At 43.8% G+C, this 15,558-nt stretch overlaps 2 protein-coding genes across 2 annotated transcripts; one reads left to right on the top strand and one right to left on the bottom strand.

The window, feature by feature from the left end:
- The first annotated feature begins 6,952 nt into the window (after nucleotides 1-6,952).
- Nucleotides 6,953-8,284, top strand: LOC4341589 (uncharacterized). The gene has a single exon (XM_015785762.3). The coding sequence runs from the start codon at nucleotides 7,036-7,038 to the stop codon at nucleotides 8,050-8,052; it is 1,017 nt and encodes a 338-aa protein (XP_015641248.1). The 5' UTR covers nucleotides 6,953-7,035; the 3' UTR covers nucleotides 8,053-8,284.
- A 3,460-nt stretch (nucleotides 8,285-11,744) lies between these two features.
- Nucleotides 11,745-12,269, bottom strand: LOC136357042 (bZIP transcription factor 2-like). Its single transcript, XM_066311768.1, has one exon. It carries the CDS (start codon nucleotides 12,267-12,269, stop codon nucleotides 11,745-11,747), a length of 525 nt encoding a protein of 174 aa, XP_066167865.1.
- Nucleotides 12,270-15,558: the final 3,289 nt, after the last annotated feature.

The following is a 15,558-nucleotide window of genomic DNA, read 5'->3' as shown; positions in this document are numbered from 1 at the left end:
TCAACCAAACAACCAGCAGCAGCAGTAGCAGGATGGTCGTAAAAAGTAACACATCTCACCGAAGTCTTTACCCACGGTGAACCACTATTTAGGGCTTATTCACTTTGCTACCATTTTCAAACTTACCAAGTTTTAGTATTGCCAAATTTTGGTAAGGTTGCCAAAATTTGGCAAGATTTCATACGTACTCACTAAAATTTGGCAACAAAATAAACGTAGCCAAAATTTTGGTAACTTTACCAAAAAATGGTATGGTTGAAAATGTAATCAAAGTGAACAGACCCTTGGATGCGTATGATATTAAAATGGCGGACAATTGTCATCTATCGAAAAAGTTAAACTATTTCATAACCAATTTTCTTTGATTAAAAATCAACTATCGACCAAAAACATAAAACAATAATGATTTTTAAAAAAGGGGGCAATTGCTTATTTAACCCTGTTTTGAACTGTAAGTGCCAATTTGTCCCTACTTTTTGAACTTTGCTTATTTGACCCTCCTTTTTGAGTACGAAGGTCCGGTCTGACCCTATTCCGTTTGGATGAGGTGACGGTGTTAATTTTGTGGTAAATAGTCCATTTTGCCCTTGCTTATTTGACCCTATTTTATCTTGTTTGCTTGCTTGTTTGATCCTATTTTGTTTTACCGTGTATATATTCAAGAATGTTGAAATATTTGTAATAATTTTTGCTCAAGAACAGATTTGGCATTAATTTGGCAAATTTGAATCATTTTGTCAAATTTGACTTAAATTTGACAGAATTTTGTGAAAATAAATTAAATAAAATATGTCACAATTATGACAGATTTGCCATAAATTTGAAAATTTTGATTCATTTTGACAGATTTGACTAAAAAGTTGTCAGAATTTTGACAAAATGAATTAAACAAAATTTTGACAGCATAACTTCTCATTTTGTGGATTCCAAAGTGTATTCAATATAGCATAAACATATAGCCAAATCCAACAAGTTCATATCCAAGCATGTGACAACATACATCAGTTCAACATGCACATTACTAGGTCCAATATAAGGCCAACAAAAGCACACCACCAAGGCCCACAAAAGTGCACCATTAGGTCCAAAACAACATCACACAGAGGCACAAAGCCATGTCCAACATCACACAAAATGCAGTAAATAGTAGGCACATATTACATGATGCAATCAACAGCCTAACAAAGCAGCTAGCCTACCTCTAACTCTTCCCCTACCTCTGCCACCTCCAGTAGCACCATCACCACCACCACCTCTAGCTCTTCCCCTACCCCTGCCACCTCCACCCCCACCTCCACCTCCACCTCCACCTCCAGCACCACCTCCACCATCACCACCAGCACCACCTCCACCTCCACCTCCACCTCCACCTTCACCACCACCACCACCACCACCACCACCATCACCACCACCACCACCACCACCACCACTTGAACTTGCCCTCCCTCTGGCTCTTCCCCTTCCCCTTTCCCTTCCCCTGCCACTTGCACGTCCACCTCGTGCGTTCATGGTACCTTCCCCATCCCCTTCCCCTTCACATCCACCTGCGCTTGCACTGCATATGGAAGCATAAGAAAGTTAGTTTGAGCAAAAGTTATAGATGAACTGAAGTGAGGAAAAATTCACTTACTTAGATGCATGTGCATCACTGCTACTCTCTTGAGTGGCTTTTTTCCTCTTTTGACTAGCTGTAAGGCCTCTTTGGCAATACTTAGCTGTATGGCCCAATTCATGACACTCTGAGCATTTTCTTTTTTTCCTTGGGGCAACCTCATCAGAAGCCTTCATCCTAGAGACCCTTGGTCTCCCTGGTTTCCTCCTCAATTTGGGCTTCTTGATTTTGTAGCCTACATCAACCAATGGCCACAGATGCTTGGATGTCATAGGGTTGAATAACCCTGCATATGCTTTCCTGAACCTCTAAACGGAGAAGCATTCATCCACAAAATCACCCATATGTACTTGTTTGCTAAGCTTTGCAATGAAAGCTAAAGTATGGCTACATGGCTTTCCACTTATTTGCCAAGCCCTACAACTACAAGTTCTCTCATTCAAGTTTACTGCATGTGTAATGGTGGATACAGTTACCTCAGCGGTGCCATCTCCACATCTAAGAACTTCATGGTTCTTGATAGCCTTGCTCTGAGCATTAAGATCTTTGGTAATGGCTGGGATTATCTTGCCCTCCATATTTCTAGCAATCTTGGCTCTCAAGTCAAACTTTGCAACAATCATATGTCTTATTTTCTCATGCATATCCACAATCTGCAAGTCCTTAGTTTTTGACACCCAACTGTTGAATGATTCAGAAAGATTATTATTGATGTAGTCTACCTTACAGAGATCAGAAAATTTGCTCCTACTCCAAACATATGGATGATTCTCATCCAACCATTGTATTGCATCAGGACACTTCTCCTTTATCTTGTCCATGTGGTATTCATACCTCTGAAGTGTGCAGCTCTTGGCAGCTCCCCACATGTTCTGAGAAAACAATGTGCCATGATACTTCTTCTTCATGTTCTTCCACAAGTGCCTCATGCATTCTCGGTGTTCCACTCCTGGATAGACACCATCTACAGCTCCCTCTATCCCTTTGCTTGTTACAACAAAATGACAAGGCATGAGATACAAGTGTACATCACAGTCATGAACAAAAGAATGCAAAACGGAAATCACTTGTTAATATACCTGCATCGGTGCTGATGACCAATCCTGTAGGAGTACCTATGGCTTGCTTCAAGTTCTGAATAAACCATGTCCAACTCTCCTTAGACTCGGTTTCAATCACCCCATAGGCCACTGGAAATAGCCAATTGTGGCCATCGACTGCAACAGCAGCTGCCAACTGACCTCTTTACCTTCCTATTAAGTGAGTTGAATCCATTGCAATGTAAGGATGACATCCTTGCAGGAAACCATCAATGCATGGTTTAAGAGCTACAAAGAATCTCCTGAAACAAACATCCCCATTATGCTCTTCAGTGTCCAACTCAACAATACTACCAGGGATTGCCTTCAGAAGTGCCTCTTTGTAAGTAGGCAATATATCATAGCTCTCATCCCACTTCCCATATATCATGTCCATAACCTTCTCCTTGGCCCTAAAAACCCTGAAATATGGGACATCCATCTTATACTTCTTATTGACCTTCTCTTGCAACTCCTTTGGTCCCAATGTGGGTTTCTCCTTTAACCAGTCCACCACCCTATCAGCTATCCATCCCTTAGAAGCCATTGTATCACCACACTTATTGACTGAAAAACAAATGTGGTCTGGCCCATTAAGCTTAACCTGCATCAAACAATCAATGGGCTTGTTAAAATTCACATGAAGGCACACATGTTAAAATTCATGATTGAAAGCATGGAAAAAAATCAGCTCACTACATACCTTGCATCCATCATATTTGGACTTGCTGGTGGATGCAAAAAACATCCACTTGCAACCCTCCTTTGCTCGCCTACACTTTGCCTTAAACCTATCCTTGTTTTTTTTAACAGTTTGGAAAGCATAATCATTCAAGATTGCATGGTGGGTTACTGCTGATTTGCATTCATCAACATCACGAAACAGCACATCTACATCAATGCATGGATCATCAACATCATATGAAAAATCATGAATATCATCACAATCATCATCATCATCAACAATTTCATCATCATGTTCGTAGCTGTTATCGGAGTCAGAGCATTCAGAATCATAGCAATCAGAATCAGATGATGCAGCCAAGTCAGTGTCATAGCTACTATCACTTAGTGCCACCAATGATTCAGTTTTGGAATATGAGCCCTCCTCATCAACTCCGACTGTCTCATCACTGACCCTTTTCCTTGTGGCTCTTTTGGTATGCTTAGACTTTGAAATAGGTGGCTCTACCACTTTAGCTGTGGGTGGGGTTAGATCAGCAGGAGGACACAAAGAAATATGTGGAGCACTTTCAATTTGCAGCTGCACACTATTTCTGAAATTTGGATGGACCCTTCTTTTTGTGGGAGAGCATTGCAATGGGCCTTTAAATTCATCAACATCGGCTTCAATATTGGCTACTTCATGAGCTATGTTCAGCGATAACCACTCATGCAATTGCTCATCACTACTAATCTCAACCCATGCATCATCACAAACACGCCAGAAAGTAATGTATTGTTTAGAACCCCACACAATTTTAGAGCCGATGAAATCAACTAACTGCAGCAATTTGAAGCTAGCTATGTCCACATCTGTTGTAAAATGCCTACTTGTGAAATAGGTCTTTGGCCCCCCATCTGGCAAACTGAAATGTGACCTTACTCTAACATCAAGAATCAAATTACATGGAACAGGCCTACAAATAGGAGCAACACAAGATAAAGAACAACTTTCAGTAAAATTTTTAGGTGCTTGTAGGAATGGAGACAACATACAACATATAAACCCTAGGTTAGATTAGCAATGGAGACACCAAGTTCAATTAGAGTAAGACACAACATCTAAACCCTAAATTAGCACTGGACACAACATCTATACCCTAAATTTGCATGGTATTGCATATGTTCCTATAACCTAGCAGGGTCACAACCACAAGCATGCACGGGGTCACAGGATCACAACCACAGGGTCACTGGAAGAGAATAGAGAGAAAATACCTTTGTATGGTAGGAATCCCTTGCATGGTTGAGGGAGCGTCGATGTCGGCTACCTCCGAGCTGGTAGGAATCCCTTCCATGGTTGAGGGAGCGTCGATGTCGGCTACCTCCGAGTGCTGGCCCTCCCACCGTCACCGCGTGTAGCACCCGCCGCCGCCCCGCGTCCCACAGCTCGCTGTCGCCGCCCCCACAGCAAGCCGTCGCCGCCCCCACAGCAAGCCGTCGCCGCGCCCCACAGCTTGCCGTAGATCGGCGCCGGCCCGCTCCACATCAAACTGCCGCCGCCGCCGCCCCCACAGCGCGCCGTCCCCGTCCCCTCAGATCGGCGCCGCCCCGCGCCCCATCAAACCGCAGCCGCCGCCGCCTCCTCAGCTCGCCGCCGCCTCCCCGCACAGATCGGCGCCGCCGCCCCCCTCAGATCGGCGCCGACCCGGACCGGACGCGCCGCCGCCCTCCACCACAACGAGCGGGCGCCGCCGCCGCCGCCCCTTTCAGCCGCCGTCGCCGCATGCGTACTCGCTGCCGCCACCGCACACACGAGTGAGAGAGAGGTGAGACCGTGAGGAATGCACGAGTGAGAGAGAGAAAGAGAGAGTAGAATAGGGTTTGGGATTTGGAGGGTATTTTCGCCATTAGGAACTCTGGAAAGATTTTCTTTTTTTTTTAAATTGAACCCTAACGGAGTCAGTGAAAGAGGGTTAGACGGAAGTTTTGTACTCAAAAAGGAGGGTCAAATAAGCAAAGTTCAAAATGTAGGGCCAAATCGGCAATTACAATTTAAAATGGGGTCAAATAAACAATTGCCCAAAAAAAACGCCATACTACAACAAACATGTGTTCACATATTCAAAACAATGGAATCATCTCCACTGTTGTTTTCAACTGGTTTTACTGTTTCCAATTGTGAGTTGGACAGTTCGTTCTGGATCTGCATAGTCAGAAAATCTCGTTAGTGAAACGGCAACGCGCAATCAATAACTATCCTGCTTAGGTATGAGCTTCCAAGTCCCGAATCCTTTTGTCTCAAGTCTGCCTTGGTAATGTGACCAAGATCCAAATTCGAATTGGTTCCTGGTCCTGTTTGGACATAGAATCGAGTCCTTGTGAATGGGCAATTGGATTTGGATAGAAGGGTACATTCTTTTATTTTAGATAGAAGAAAAGTTTCTTCTATCTAAAATAAAAGAATTTTGCTGCTTCATTAGTTACATATCCTGTTCCTGAAAGAACTCCAGAAGGTGAAGATCCAGCAGGAGGTGGTAGCCATTCTTATTGAGAAAGATAAAGAAAGCCACCCTTTAAAGAGTGCGTAATAGCTCACTGATCGAGCGCCCTTGCGCTGAAGATGAACGGGTTCGATTCCACCTCAGAACGAAAGAAAATGCAAGTGAAAGAGAATTATAGGACAAGAGCTGATGGATGATAGAACAAAAGAGCCATTCAAGTTGTTTGGATGCACATACTTTTTTCAATCCTCTCTGATTGACTTTATCAGAAGATTCCTATGGTCTGGTTTACCTTAATTACAATTCCCAGTCAATTCAGTTGATACAAATCAGGATCTAGCGCGGGCCAGTTTGGAATTTCTACCACCATTTCCACCCGTTGAACGTTAAAAAAAAAAGAGGTAACTACAGCCTACAAGTATATTGCAAAATCCTTCTACTTTTGCACTTGACGAAAATTTGATCAACTCCTTGTGAAAATTATACTTTATTTCAAGTAGGTATGGTAATGGCCAGATCGGGCATGGATGGAGAGCAGGAACACACCTGAAAACACTAGTGAATAGAAACCAATACCTATACCCATATTCAATTCATACCGGGCGGGCATGGGTAACCTAGTAGGTTGAGCAACATATGAATAATAATCAACGGTCTTCAACATAGCAAAGGAAATTTTACAACAGTGGGAGAGGTGGAGACTATGATCGGGGAATTGAGTGTCTTTCTCTCTATAGGGTTTCAGCTGACTATAAATATCCACCTAACATATATATCAGGAGTATTTTACAAAACCCAGGGCCAGGTAGGACATAGGTTACCCATGAACGAAATACAAAACCTGGCTAAGCCCGCTAGGGTCTCGGCCTCTTGGGTCGGACATACCCATGAACAAAAGATTTAACCCACAGTACCGGGCATGGCGCCCACCCACAGGGCCACAGGGCCACAGGGCCGGGCCAGAAAGCGGAATCGTCCCACCAACAAGAGACTACGTAAGCGGTGCACCGAAGGCGTATTTCCGGGCGACGTCGAAGGCGGAAAGACGTCAGCGCGGGCGGCGTGAAGAGGGGTAGACCAAGTGGGCGCAGGCCGCAAGTCGACTGACCCCGCCGGGCCCAACCTAACCAAACTCGAGACGGGGACGCCACGCCTCCCTCCCACGCGGTCGCGACCCATGGAGGAGGAGATCGCCGCCGACGACCTCTTCCTCGACGCCGCCGCCGACCACCACCCCGCCGGCTTCTCCTCTTCCTCCTCCTCCTACTTCGCCTCCTTCTCCGAGGTGGTCGAGGAGGAGGACGAGGAGCGCCACCCCCACCCCCACCACCGCCTCCTCCTCGACGACGACGCGGCGGGGTTCGACCACGACGAAACCCTAGCCGCCCCCGCGCCCGCCCCGGGCTCCCCGTTCTCCTTCGCCTCCGACCCCGACCCCGACCCCGACATCGACCTCGAGCTCCGCCTCTCCTCCCGCTCCCCTCCCTTCTGGGACTGCCTCGAGGACGACCTCGCCGACGAGGAGATGGTCGGGGGCGGATTCGAGTGGGAGGAGATCGCCGACGCCGCTGTCCCTGCCCCCGGAGCCGTCGCTGCTGGTGGTGGTGGTGGTGGTGGAGGAGGAGATGGGGGCCTTGTTGGGGACGGCGACGTGTTCGGGTTCCTCGACGAGAGGGAGATCCTCGGCGCGATGGAGGGGCTCGACAGCGGCGACGACGAATCGGGGTTCTCCGACGAGCCGTTCGACTTCGGCGACGAGGGGGACGACATAGGGGACATCTTCCGGAGCGTGGGGTGGGAGGTGCTCCCGGTGCCGCTGGACGAGGACGACTTCGAGGTGCTGCCGGGGCACGTCGCGGACGCCGCGGCGGGAGGGGCGCCCCCCGCGGCGCGCGCGGCGGTGGAGCGGCTCCAGGTGGTGGCGGTCGGCGGCGGCGGGGAGGAGGCGGCGGCGGCGTCGCGGGGTTGCGCTGTGTGCAAGGACGGGATCGCGCAGGGGGAGCTCGCCACGCAGCTGCCGTGCGCGCACTTGTACCACGGGGCGTGCATCGAACCGTGGCTCGCCATCCGGAACTCGTGTCCGGTGTGCCGTTACGAGCTGCCCACCGATGACCCCGAGTACGAGAAGCGGCGGGTGAAGCGGCGTTCTTCTGGTGACTCCGTGGCGCAATTGGGTACTCCTATGCAAATTTGAGCTAGGATTGCTTGGTGATATGTGTTGGTTGCAATTCCGTGGAATTGAGAAACTTCACTCTCTAACTGCTCATTGGGATGCTTCGAGAGTGTCATACCTCTTTGATCTCAAAACTTTTTAGTGCGTAGCTGTCATGATTGGTAATTGAACGGTAAGAACAATTGCTAGAATTTAGAACTGCTGTAAATACGTTGTGCTGCTCCAATAATACAGAAAATTGTTTCAATGTTTCCCCAGAATTGTTAGCCTTTTTTTTAACTTACTGCATGAGTAACAGCCATCATAATTTGATAAACCAAACTGGAAAGTAGTCTTCCTTCTGTACCAGAATACTCAACCAAGTGTTGCTTATTTGCGTTAATTAAAAAAAACAATTCGGAAGTGATTTTAGGTTCTTAAGTTTCCTCTTCATTAGGCTTAGGCTGCTATAGTGCTATTTATGATAAATACCATTTATAAGAAGTTACCCTCTCTGTCCATTTTAAGCTAAGAATCTGGATAACTATCTGTCCAGATTCGTAGCCAAAAGTTGCTATATTTTGGGACAAAAGTAGTATCTACTTGTTATTGTGAATACCGTGGTTTTGAGATTATCACACAACAGTGTAGCATTTTAGGTTCCTCAAAGCATGCCATTGCTAGTAAGCAGTAGCTAATAGATGACTGTGTTGCATGGTCCTCCAAAAATGGTAAACTTCATAGTTTTGTTTTATCTTATATATGGTCAGTACTAACTACTCACAAATAAGCCATACGGTCCATAAACACATGGGAAGCAAAGTACAGCTCATATCCATTTGCAGGGAACATGCTGGCAAAACAGGTGTTTATTAGCTAGCATGCAGGATGAAGAATACTATAATTGGCTTATTGGAAACGTGGAAAAATGGTATAAATGCCATAGTTTCGGTTGTCTCGCTATTAATGTTCATTGAGTTAAAGATTATTCCATATTGTATTTGCTTATATATTAGTGTCCCCTTCAGTAGACTGCATAGTATGTCTTACAAACATTCATAACCATTTATTTGCCGATACTTCTGCGTATTCACGCAGGGCAGGTCTAGGAAAACAAGACACTGGAGTCACTATTTACTAATGTCACTTATGGTGCGTTTGGTTTGAGGGCGAGGTTGGATAGGACGGGATGATACATGGTTCTGTTGCTGGGGTGATCTGCGTTGAGTGTTTAGTTGGGTGGATGGGAAAACACAGAAAAATGTTACTCACTCCATGCTTGTTTTATTTGCATTGTTTCAATGTTTGGCACAGAATTGTTAGCCTTTTCTTGTTTTCGCTTACTGCATGAGTAAAAGCCATCGTAATTTAAGAAACTACACTGAATTATTGTCTTCTTCTGTACTAGAATACTCAACCCAGTGGTGCTTATTTGTGTTAATTAAAAAACAATTAGGAAGTGATTATAGATGCTAAAGTTTTCTGTAGGTTGCTATTTATGACCAACACCATTTATAAGCAGTTATTTACTTGTGACTATAAATACTGTGGTTTTGAGATTATCACACAACAGTATAGCTTTTTATTTTTCTTCATACATTCAGTGTTCATTAGCATGTGTTTCTTCATACATTCAAAAATGTTAATAATTTGGAACCATGCCATTATAATTTTGCAAAGTTTGAGATATGCAGTCGGTATCTCAATGACATGTAGGACCCACAGGAGTCAATGACATGTGGGTCAGGATGACATATCTCAAATTTTGCAAAATTATAATGGCATGTTTCCAATTTTCCCCAATAAATATGTGTTCATTAGTATGCGGGATGAAGTTCACTGTAGCTTGCTTATTGAAAACTTGGAACATTAGCATAGATGCCATAGTTTCCATTTCTAGTCACAGTTAATGTTCATTAAGCAAAATATTCTCCCATCTTTTATTTGCTAATATGTTACCCCTTCGGCAGACTGCATAGTATTGCTTAGAAACTTTCATAACCGTTTATGTGCCATAATTCGACATATTCACATACAACAGATCTAGGAGAACAAGCCACTGTAGTCACCATTTAGTAACAACACTTAACTCATACATATAGTTGTGGACATGGATTTGGGCCGAAGGTAGTTGGAGTCACAGGGACCCCCTTGGAACTGTGGAATGTGGATCTAACCTGCATATGTTATAGCACACTTGAGCTAGTGTATCATGGTGCGGTCCGTGGGTATATAATTAAAGAAAACAGATTTGTCAGGCCATGGAGAACTTATCTGCAAAATCTGGTTATTGATGATTGTTTCTAAAATTCTGTACGTGCTCACATCCTTTCCTTGGCCTTGTTTTGAAATTCTGTTTGAGCTAGATCTGAAGCTGTATCCTATTTTGCTGGTGATATTGCACAAGATGAGTGAAGTTTCTGGCACAAGCTCATTTTGCATCGCTGTTTCAGAAATACTCCTTTTTTTTTTGCATACCTTTGATCAGATTCGCATATATTGAAACTTTGTCCTGCTATTTTTCAGTGTATGTCAAGATTTCAACCATTTACCCTATTTTATGGTCAGGGTACAGAAATCACCACGATTGCACTGAAATTTCAAGTCTTATTACCATATAATTTCTTTCACTGTAGTAGCAATACGTCAGGGGTGTGAGCAACAGCAGTAGGCAGTGGTTCATGTCTGACAGACTGGCAGTAGCCAGTGATTTTTTTACTCAATGATCAGCTTAAATCTCTTGTTTTTAATGTCTCACAGAATGGTTTCCTTCCTTGAGTGCTCCAGTCAGCAAGGATTATATTTGGGATACTCTTGTAGAAATTTGCTAGCGTGTATCTTGCATTCTTGCTGTTTAGAACTAGGAGAACAGATGAATCCTGATGGCTGAACAGGAGAAGATGATACAACACCTGTTTGACACAGGTTTTACTGTGCCTGTTGACTTGACTCTAGATGAGGCTGCTGCTACCTACCTGTTCTGTTGTTCCAGACCTCTCATTTTTGCCTTTTACACAGACATGAAGATGATCTCTGTGGTCAGAATTGCAGAGAAAGAGAGCTTAACAGAAGGTGGTGATCTTATTTTCCTGGTTGAGAAGAACAGGAATGTGGTATGCTGCTATCATCTTCATAGTAGTATATGATAGTAGAAAAGAAGGTGGTGATTTTATTTTTGAGAAAGACAAAAAAAAGAAAAAGAAAAGAAGAGGTGGCCATGACTGATAAAGAAGCATCTATATACATTTATCCTTGTTGGGCCTTCAGTTCAATTGCAGCTCATGGGCTCGTGGTTGTCTTGCAAAAGCCCAAACTCCAAAGGCCCTGTGATAATTTGCTGGTCGCCGGTGTTGGTGGTGCTCGGGGACTCGCCGCCGGTGACACTGGATCACTCACTGATGCTGCTGCTGCTGCCTTTCATTTCTGGCAACCCAATACAAGTAGTTAGCTCAAGTCTTTCACAAGTAACAACCCTGAATCATCAACCACTGTTCGACCAATTTGCTGGATATTTGAGGTATTTGGAACATGTTCTGTTAAATTTCTATCATTGTTTTTTTTTGGAATTTCAATTATGATCCGATGATTTTTTTTCCTAGCTTCATAGAGATTAGTGGACGACCAAATAACAATCCTAATTAATCTCGATTAAGGCACAGTAGCTATGCACAATAAATCAATCACTTCCTCCTAATTTAATCACCTAATGCTAAACACAGATACTGGTTTTAATCTTAATCCATTGGCGCCAAAATTGCCTCCGCGCCGCAGCCTCCTCCCGCTTCCTCCTCCGCCTCGCCGTCGCCGCCGCCGCCGCCGCCGCCGCGGAGGGGCAGCCTCTCCCGGAGCGCGCGTGCCTCCTCGGCGAGCCGCGCGTTCTCCCGCGCCATCTGCGCGTGCCTCGCCGCCGCGCGGTTCAGCTCCACGGCGAGCCGGTGGTTGGCGGCGCGGAGCTCGGCGACGTGCGACGACAGCTCGTCCAGCTGCCGCCGCCGCCGCACCCGCGACCGCCGCGCCGACTCGCGGTTCGACGCCAGCCGCCTCTCCTTCCTCTCGTCGCGCCTCGTCCCCTTCCCGCTCGCCGCCCCTCCATCGCCGCCGCCGTCGTAGCTGCTCCCGCCGTCGCCGCCGTCGCCGCCGCCGCCGCCCAAGAACCGATCGCCATGGACACCGACCAATCCAGGCTGCGGCGAGGAGGAGGAGGAGGAGAAGAAGAAGCTCGCCGCCAAGTCCACCGCGCCGAACGATTGGTACGCCATGGCTGCGATGTCTTGTTGCATGATTTGATTGGATGCCACACCGCTGCTGCAATTTTTTTTTTTTGGCAATGTGGAGGAGATGATTAGCAAGAACTAGCTAAGCTCTTTATATAAAACTGGAGGGAAAAAGATTGAGACGAGTTTAATTAGCTCCTTTAAACAGCAGAAAAAGGAGGAGCCCTAAAAGCTGAAGCCACTGGCCCGGTTATGCTGTAAGCAAACTTGCCTTTTGCAGCTCATTGCGTCTGCATCCTATCGAGATTATCCTGTTGATTCTGGGGATTTGCCACTGTCCTCTTGGTTTTAGTTTTGTATATATATGCACATGTCATCATCACCAGGGAGAACTTATATATGTCGCCTGTTTCATTTTCAGAAATGTTCTTGTCTTGTGGAGAATTCTTCTGTCAGGAAGTAACAACACTTTCTTGTTTTGTTCAGGGGAATTTCAAATCTGTAAGCATGGGTTGGACCATGTAGAAACCATGGAAGCAAAGTCTGAAAATGCATTTGCTTGTGGAAGTTGATTTGAAACTTTGTCAAGATCTCACCTCATCTTGCTGGATTTTTACAGGTATCAGCATAGCAGACTGAGCACAGAGAATTGTGTATTAGGTCATTTGGCTAAACCTTTTCGGTTCGTTTCAAAAAAAAAAAAACCTTTTCGGTTGTTGTGGCAATTGGCAAAGTAATGGCAGTGCTTTTTAGGCCTTTTTGTGTCAAGATATGACAGCTATATGCATATATTGTATAGCGGCGCCACAAAGGATTATAAGCACAAGGGCAAATGCCAGTAGTAGCCCAACTGTTTGGTCCACTTTGAGGTTTTCAGGTACTGTTTGGTCAATCCCTATATAAGAGGTCTTTGTTTGATTTGATGTCTTTTGTTCAGATTCACAAAGAACTAGTTCTTCCTACAAACTCAATGCAATTATGCAAATGCAGTGAGTGGTGACATTTCTGAATACCCTGACATCACCATGCATCTTCAGATGGATACATGATAGATGCAATACTGCATTAGTCTGAACATTGGTTTCTTTCAATATTGTGTGCCATTCTCTGGATTATGGCAAAAAAATTATCTTCGATTTCAGACATGAGAAACAGTTCAATGGCCATCAGGATTCAAATCCTATCGACTGACTCAGGTGCGCACCTCCTTCTTCAGTGAATGCATAATAAGATATTAGCTTCTGTCCAATTTGTTTTATATATAAATAGAACTCTGGACATGACATGACCTCTTATGCATAATAAGATATTATATCTAGGTCTTTAGGTCTACTACATAGGATTAATTTTGATACTATATAACAAGTTTTTATTTGCTTACCTACCAATGCCATTAGCAGCAATAATTGTTCCAATTTGGTTTATGCTAGTACTTCTAGGAGACACTCAAGGCAGTTGTAGTGTCCAAAGCAGAAAGTAATCGAGTGATGAAGAAGTTTAGGACAGTTTAGACATGTTTAAAGCGGAACATACCAATCAGATGGCAATAATTGCTTATGGTGACTCTTGTTGACCATCAACTTTTGGAAACATGCAACATGCATGCATATTTCTTAGGCAAACTTTGCTTAATTTGCTGCCGTATGAAACAAATGGCTCTTGCTTTTGTGCTTTCTGGTAGAAATGCTTCTTAGCACCAGATGTTCATGAGATGTGCTAAATTGCTCTACGCATCAATCACAATGAAAGCAACACTTACCCAAGTAAAACTTAATTTCTTGTGATCCTGAATTCCTGGTTTAGTTTTCTATTAGTTGGGCACAAGATCATAACTGCAGTATTGTATTTAAGATTCAACACAGGTTCAATTTGTCACACCCTGTAATTTGGCATCTACAATCTGAAAATGAATGGCTAATCAAAAGGCTCTGAGGACACAAATGGCTAATTTCTTCCATCTAGTTGAGAAACCTTTCAATTATACAAATGGAAAAGATATGGATGTGATTTGTGGGCTGAAAACCCTTTATCATCAACAATTGTTAGTGCCTTCAACTTTCAATGCACCCATGTTTTCTTGTTACGTTTGCAAGATCAAAACAATGTTGGAAACGTCATCTCGCCAGGTAAAGCAATGAATGACGACAATTAAGAAGATTTTTGCTCCTGAAGACTACTAATGATGGATATTAAGGGTATAATAACCTATCCAGGATTGTGATGTGCAATCCCCTTGTAGCATACCTGATAAGTGTGGTGAGTTAAAGCAGTCCATTTACAAAAAGAAAAAGGAAGGCCATATCTAGCAAAAAAAAATAGACTGCATACGTATAGTGGTTTGTGAAAAAGTTCAAGATGCATACAAGCCGCAGTTTTCTTCAGATAGTGTGGCATCTTCTTACTTCAAGGAAAAAAACATTATGCTAGTTTGGAAATAACTTCAAATTTGTCCCTGTGATGGAAATTAAACCATTGGTAAGTAGTCTAGCAATATCAAACTTAAGGTGTGTATTGCATATGAATTAGGAAAAACCATGTCAAACCAACTGAAACCAAGGAAAATCAACCATACTAACATACTTAAATACCTTGAGGTGAGAAACATATAAAGCATACAGAGAACATGATTAGTAAGAATGACGAAGATAAAATACACTAAGGTAATTAGGGAAAACAGCAAAGTTCATTTGGACATTTGATATCATGGAAAGCTATAGAAAAATGTGTACCTTACAGACCGAAATGGAAAGAGTCCACGATAAAAAGTCATTTTTGCACCATTTTCCATTGTAATACTTATCGAGACAAATTTATGCGCGCACCTTTTTTCCCCCATCCATCCAAATAAATTTTTATTGGTAAAACTTGTTGCTTTATGACAGCAGGAAGTATCTTTTACAATCTAATGTACCCATCAGTACAATATTCTAGTAGTATATCTACAACAAAAATAAAGACCAAGGGCATGCTTGGCACATAGAATTTTGTATGGAATTAGTTCAAGTCATTTGTTAAGCACATAAATTTGGCAAAACTCTCATCTTCCAAATTAACCTTGCAAAATTTAACCAAGAAAAACTATATACTATCATCCGTTCCATGTCCTTCCTAGAGAAACTTTTTATGCAACCATTTTTTTTTCTCGACAGGGATTATTCGTGGTTACTGTGTGCATTAATAGCATTAATAACAGCTAGCATGTGAGCCTGTTATTAGGGGTAGGCAGAAAGATCTGAACCGAAAAGACCGACACCGAGAAATTCAGTCATCAATTCGGTCCTATATAGTGAAAGACCGAACTTTGTTCGGTCAATTCGGTTAGTCTCCTCGGTTA

Source organism: Oryza sativa, chromosome 6 (assembly GCF_034140825.1).
Source record: "Oryza sativa Japonica Group chromosome 6, ASM3414082v1".
Taxonomy (NCBI): Eukaryota; Viridiplantae; Streptophyta; class Magnoliopsida; order Poales; family Poaceae; genus Oryza; species Oryza sativa.
The sequence above is the reverse complement of the archived record's forward strand: the minus strand, read 5'-3'. Positions and strand labels throughout refer to the sequence as shown.

Bases quoted from the DNA above. Each gene is read 5' to 3' on its own strand.
- LOC136357042 (XM_066311768.1), bottom strand. From the start codon at position 12,269: ATGGCGTACCAATCGTTCGGCGCGGTGGACTTGGCGGCGAGCTTCTTC.
- LOC4341589 (XM_015785762.3), top strand. From the start codon at position 7,036: ATGGAGGAGGAGATCGCCGCCGACGACCTCTTCCTCGACGCCGCCGCC.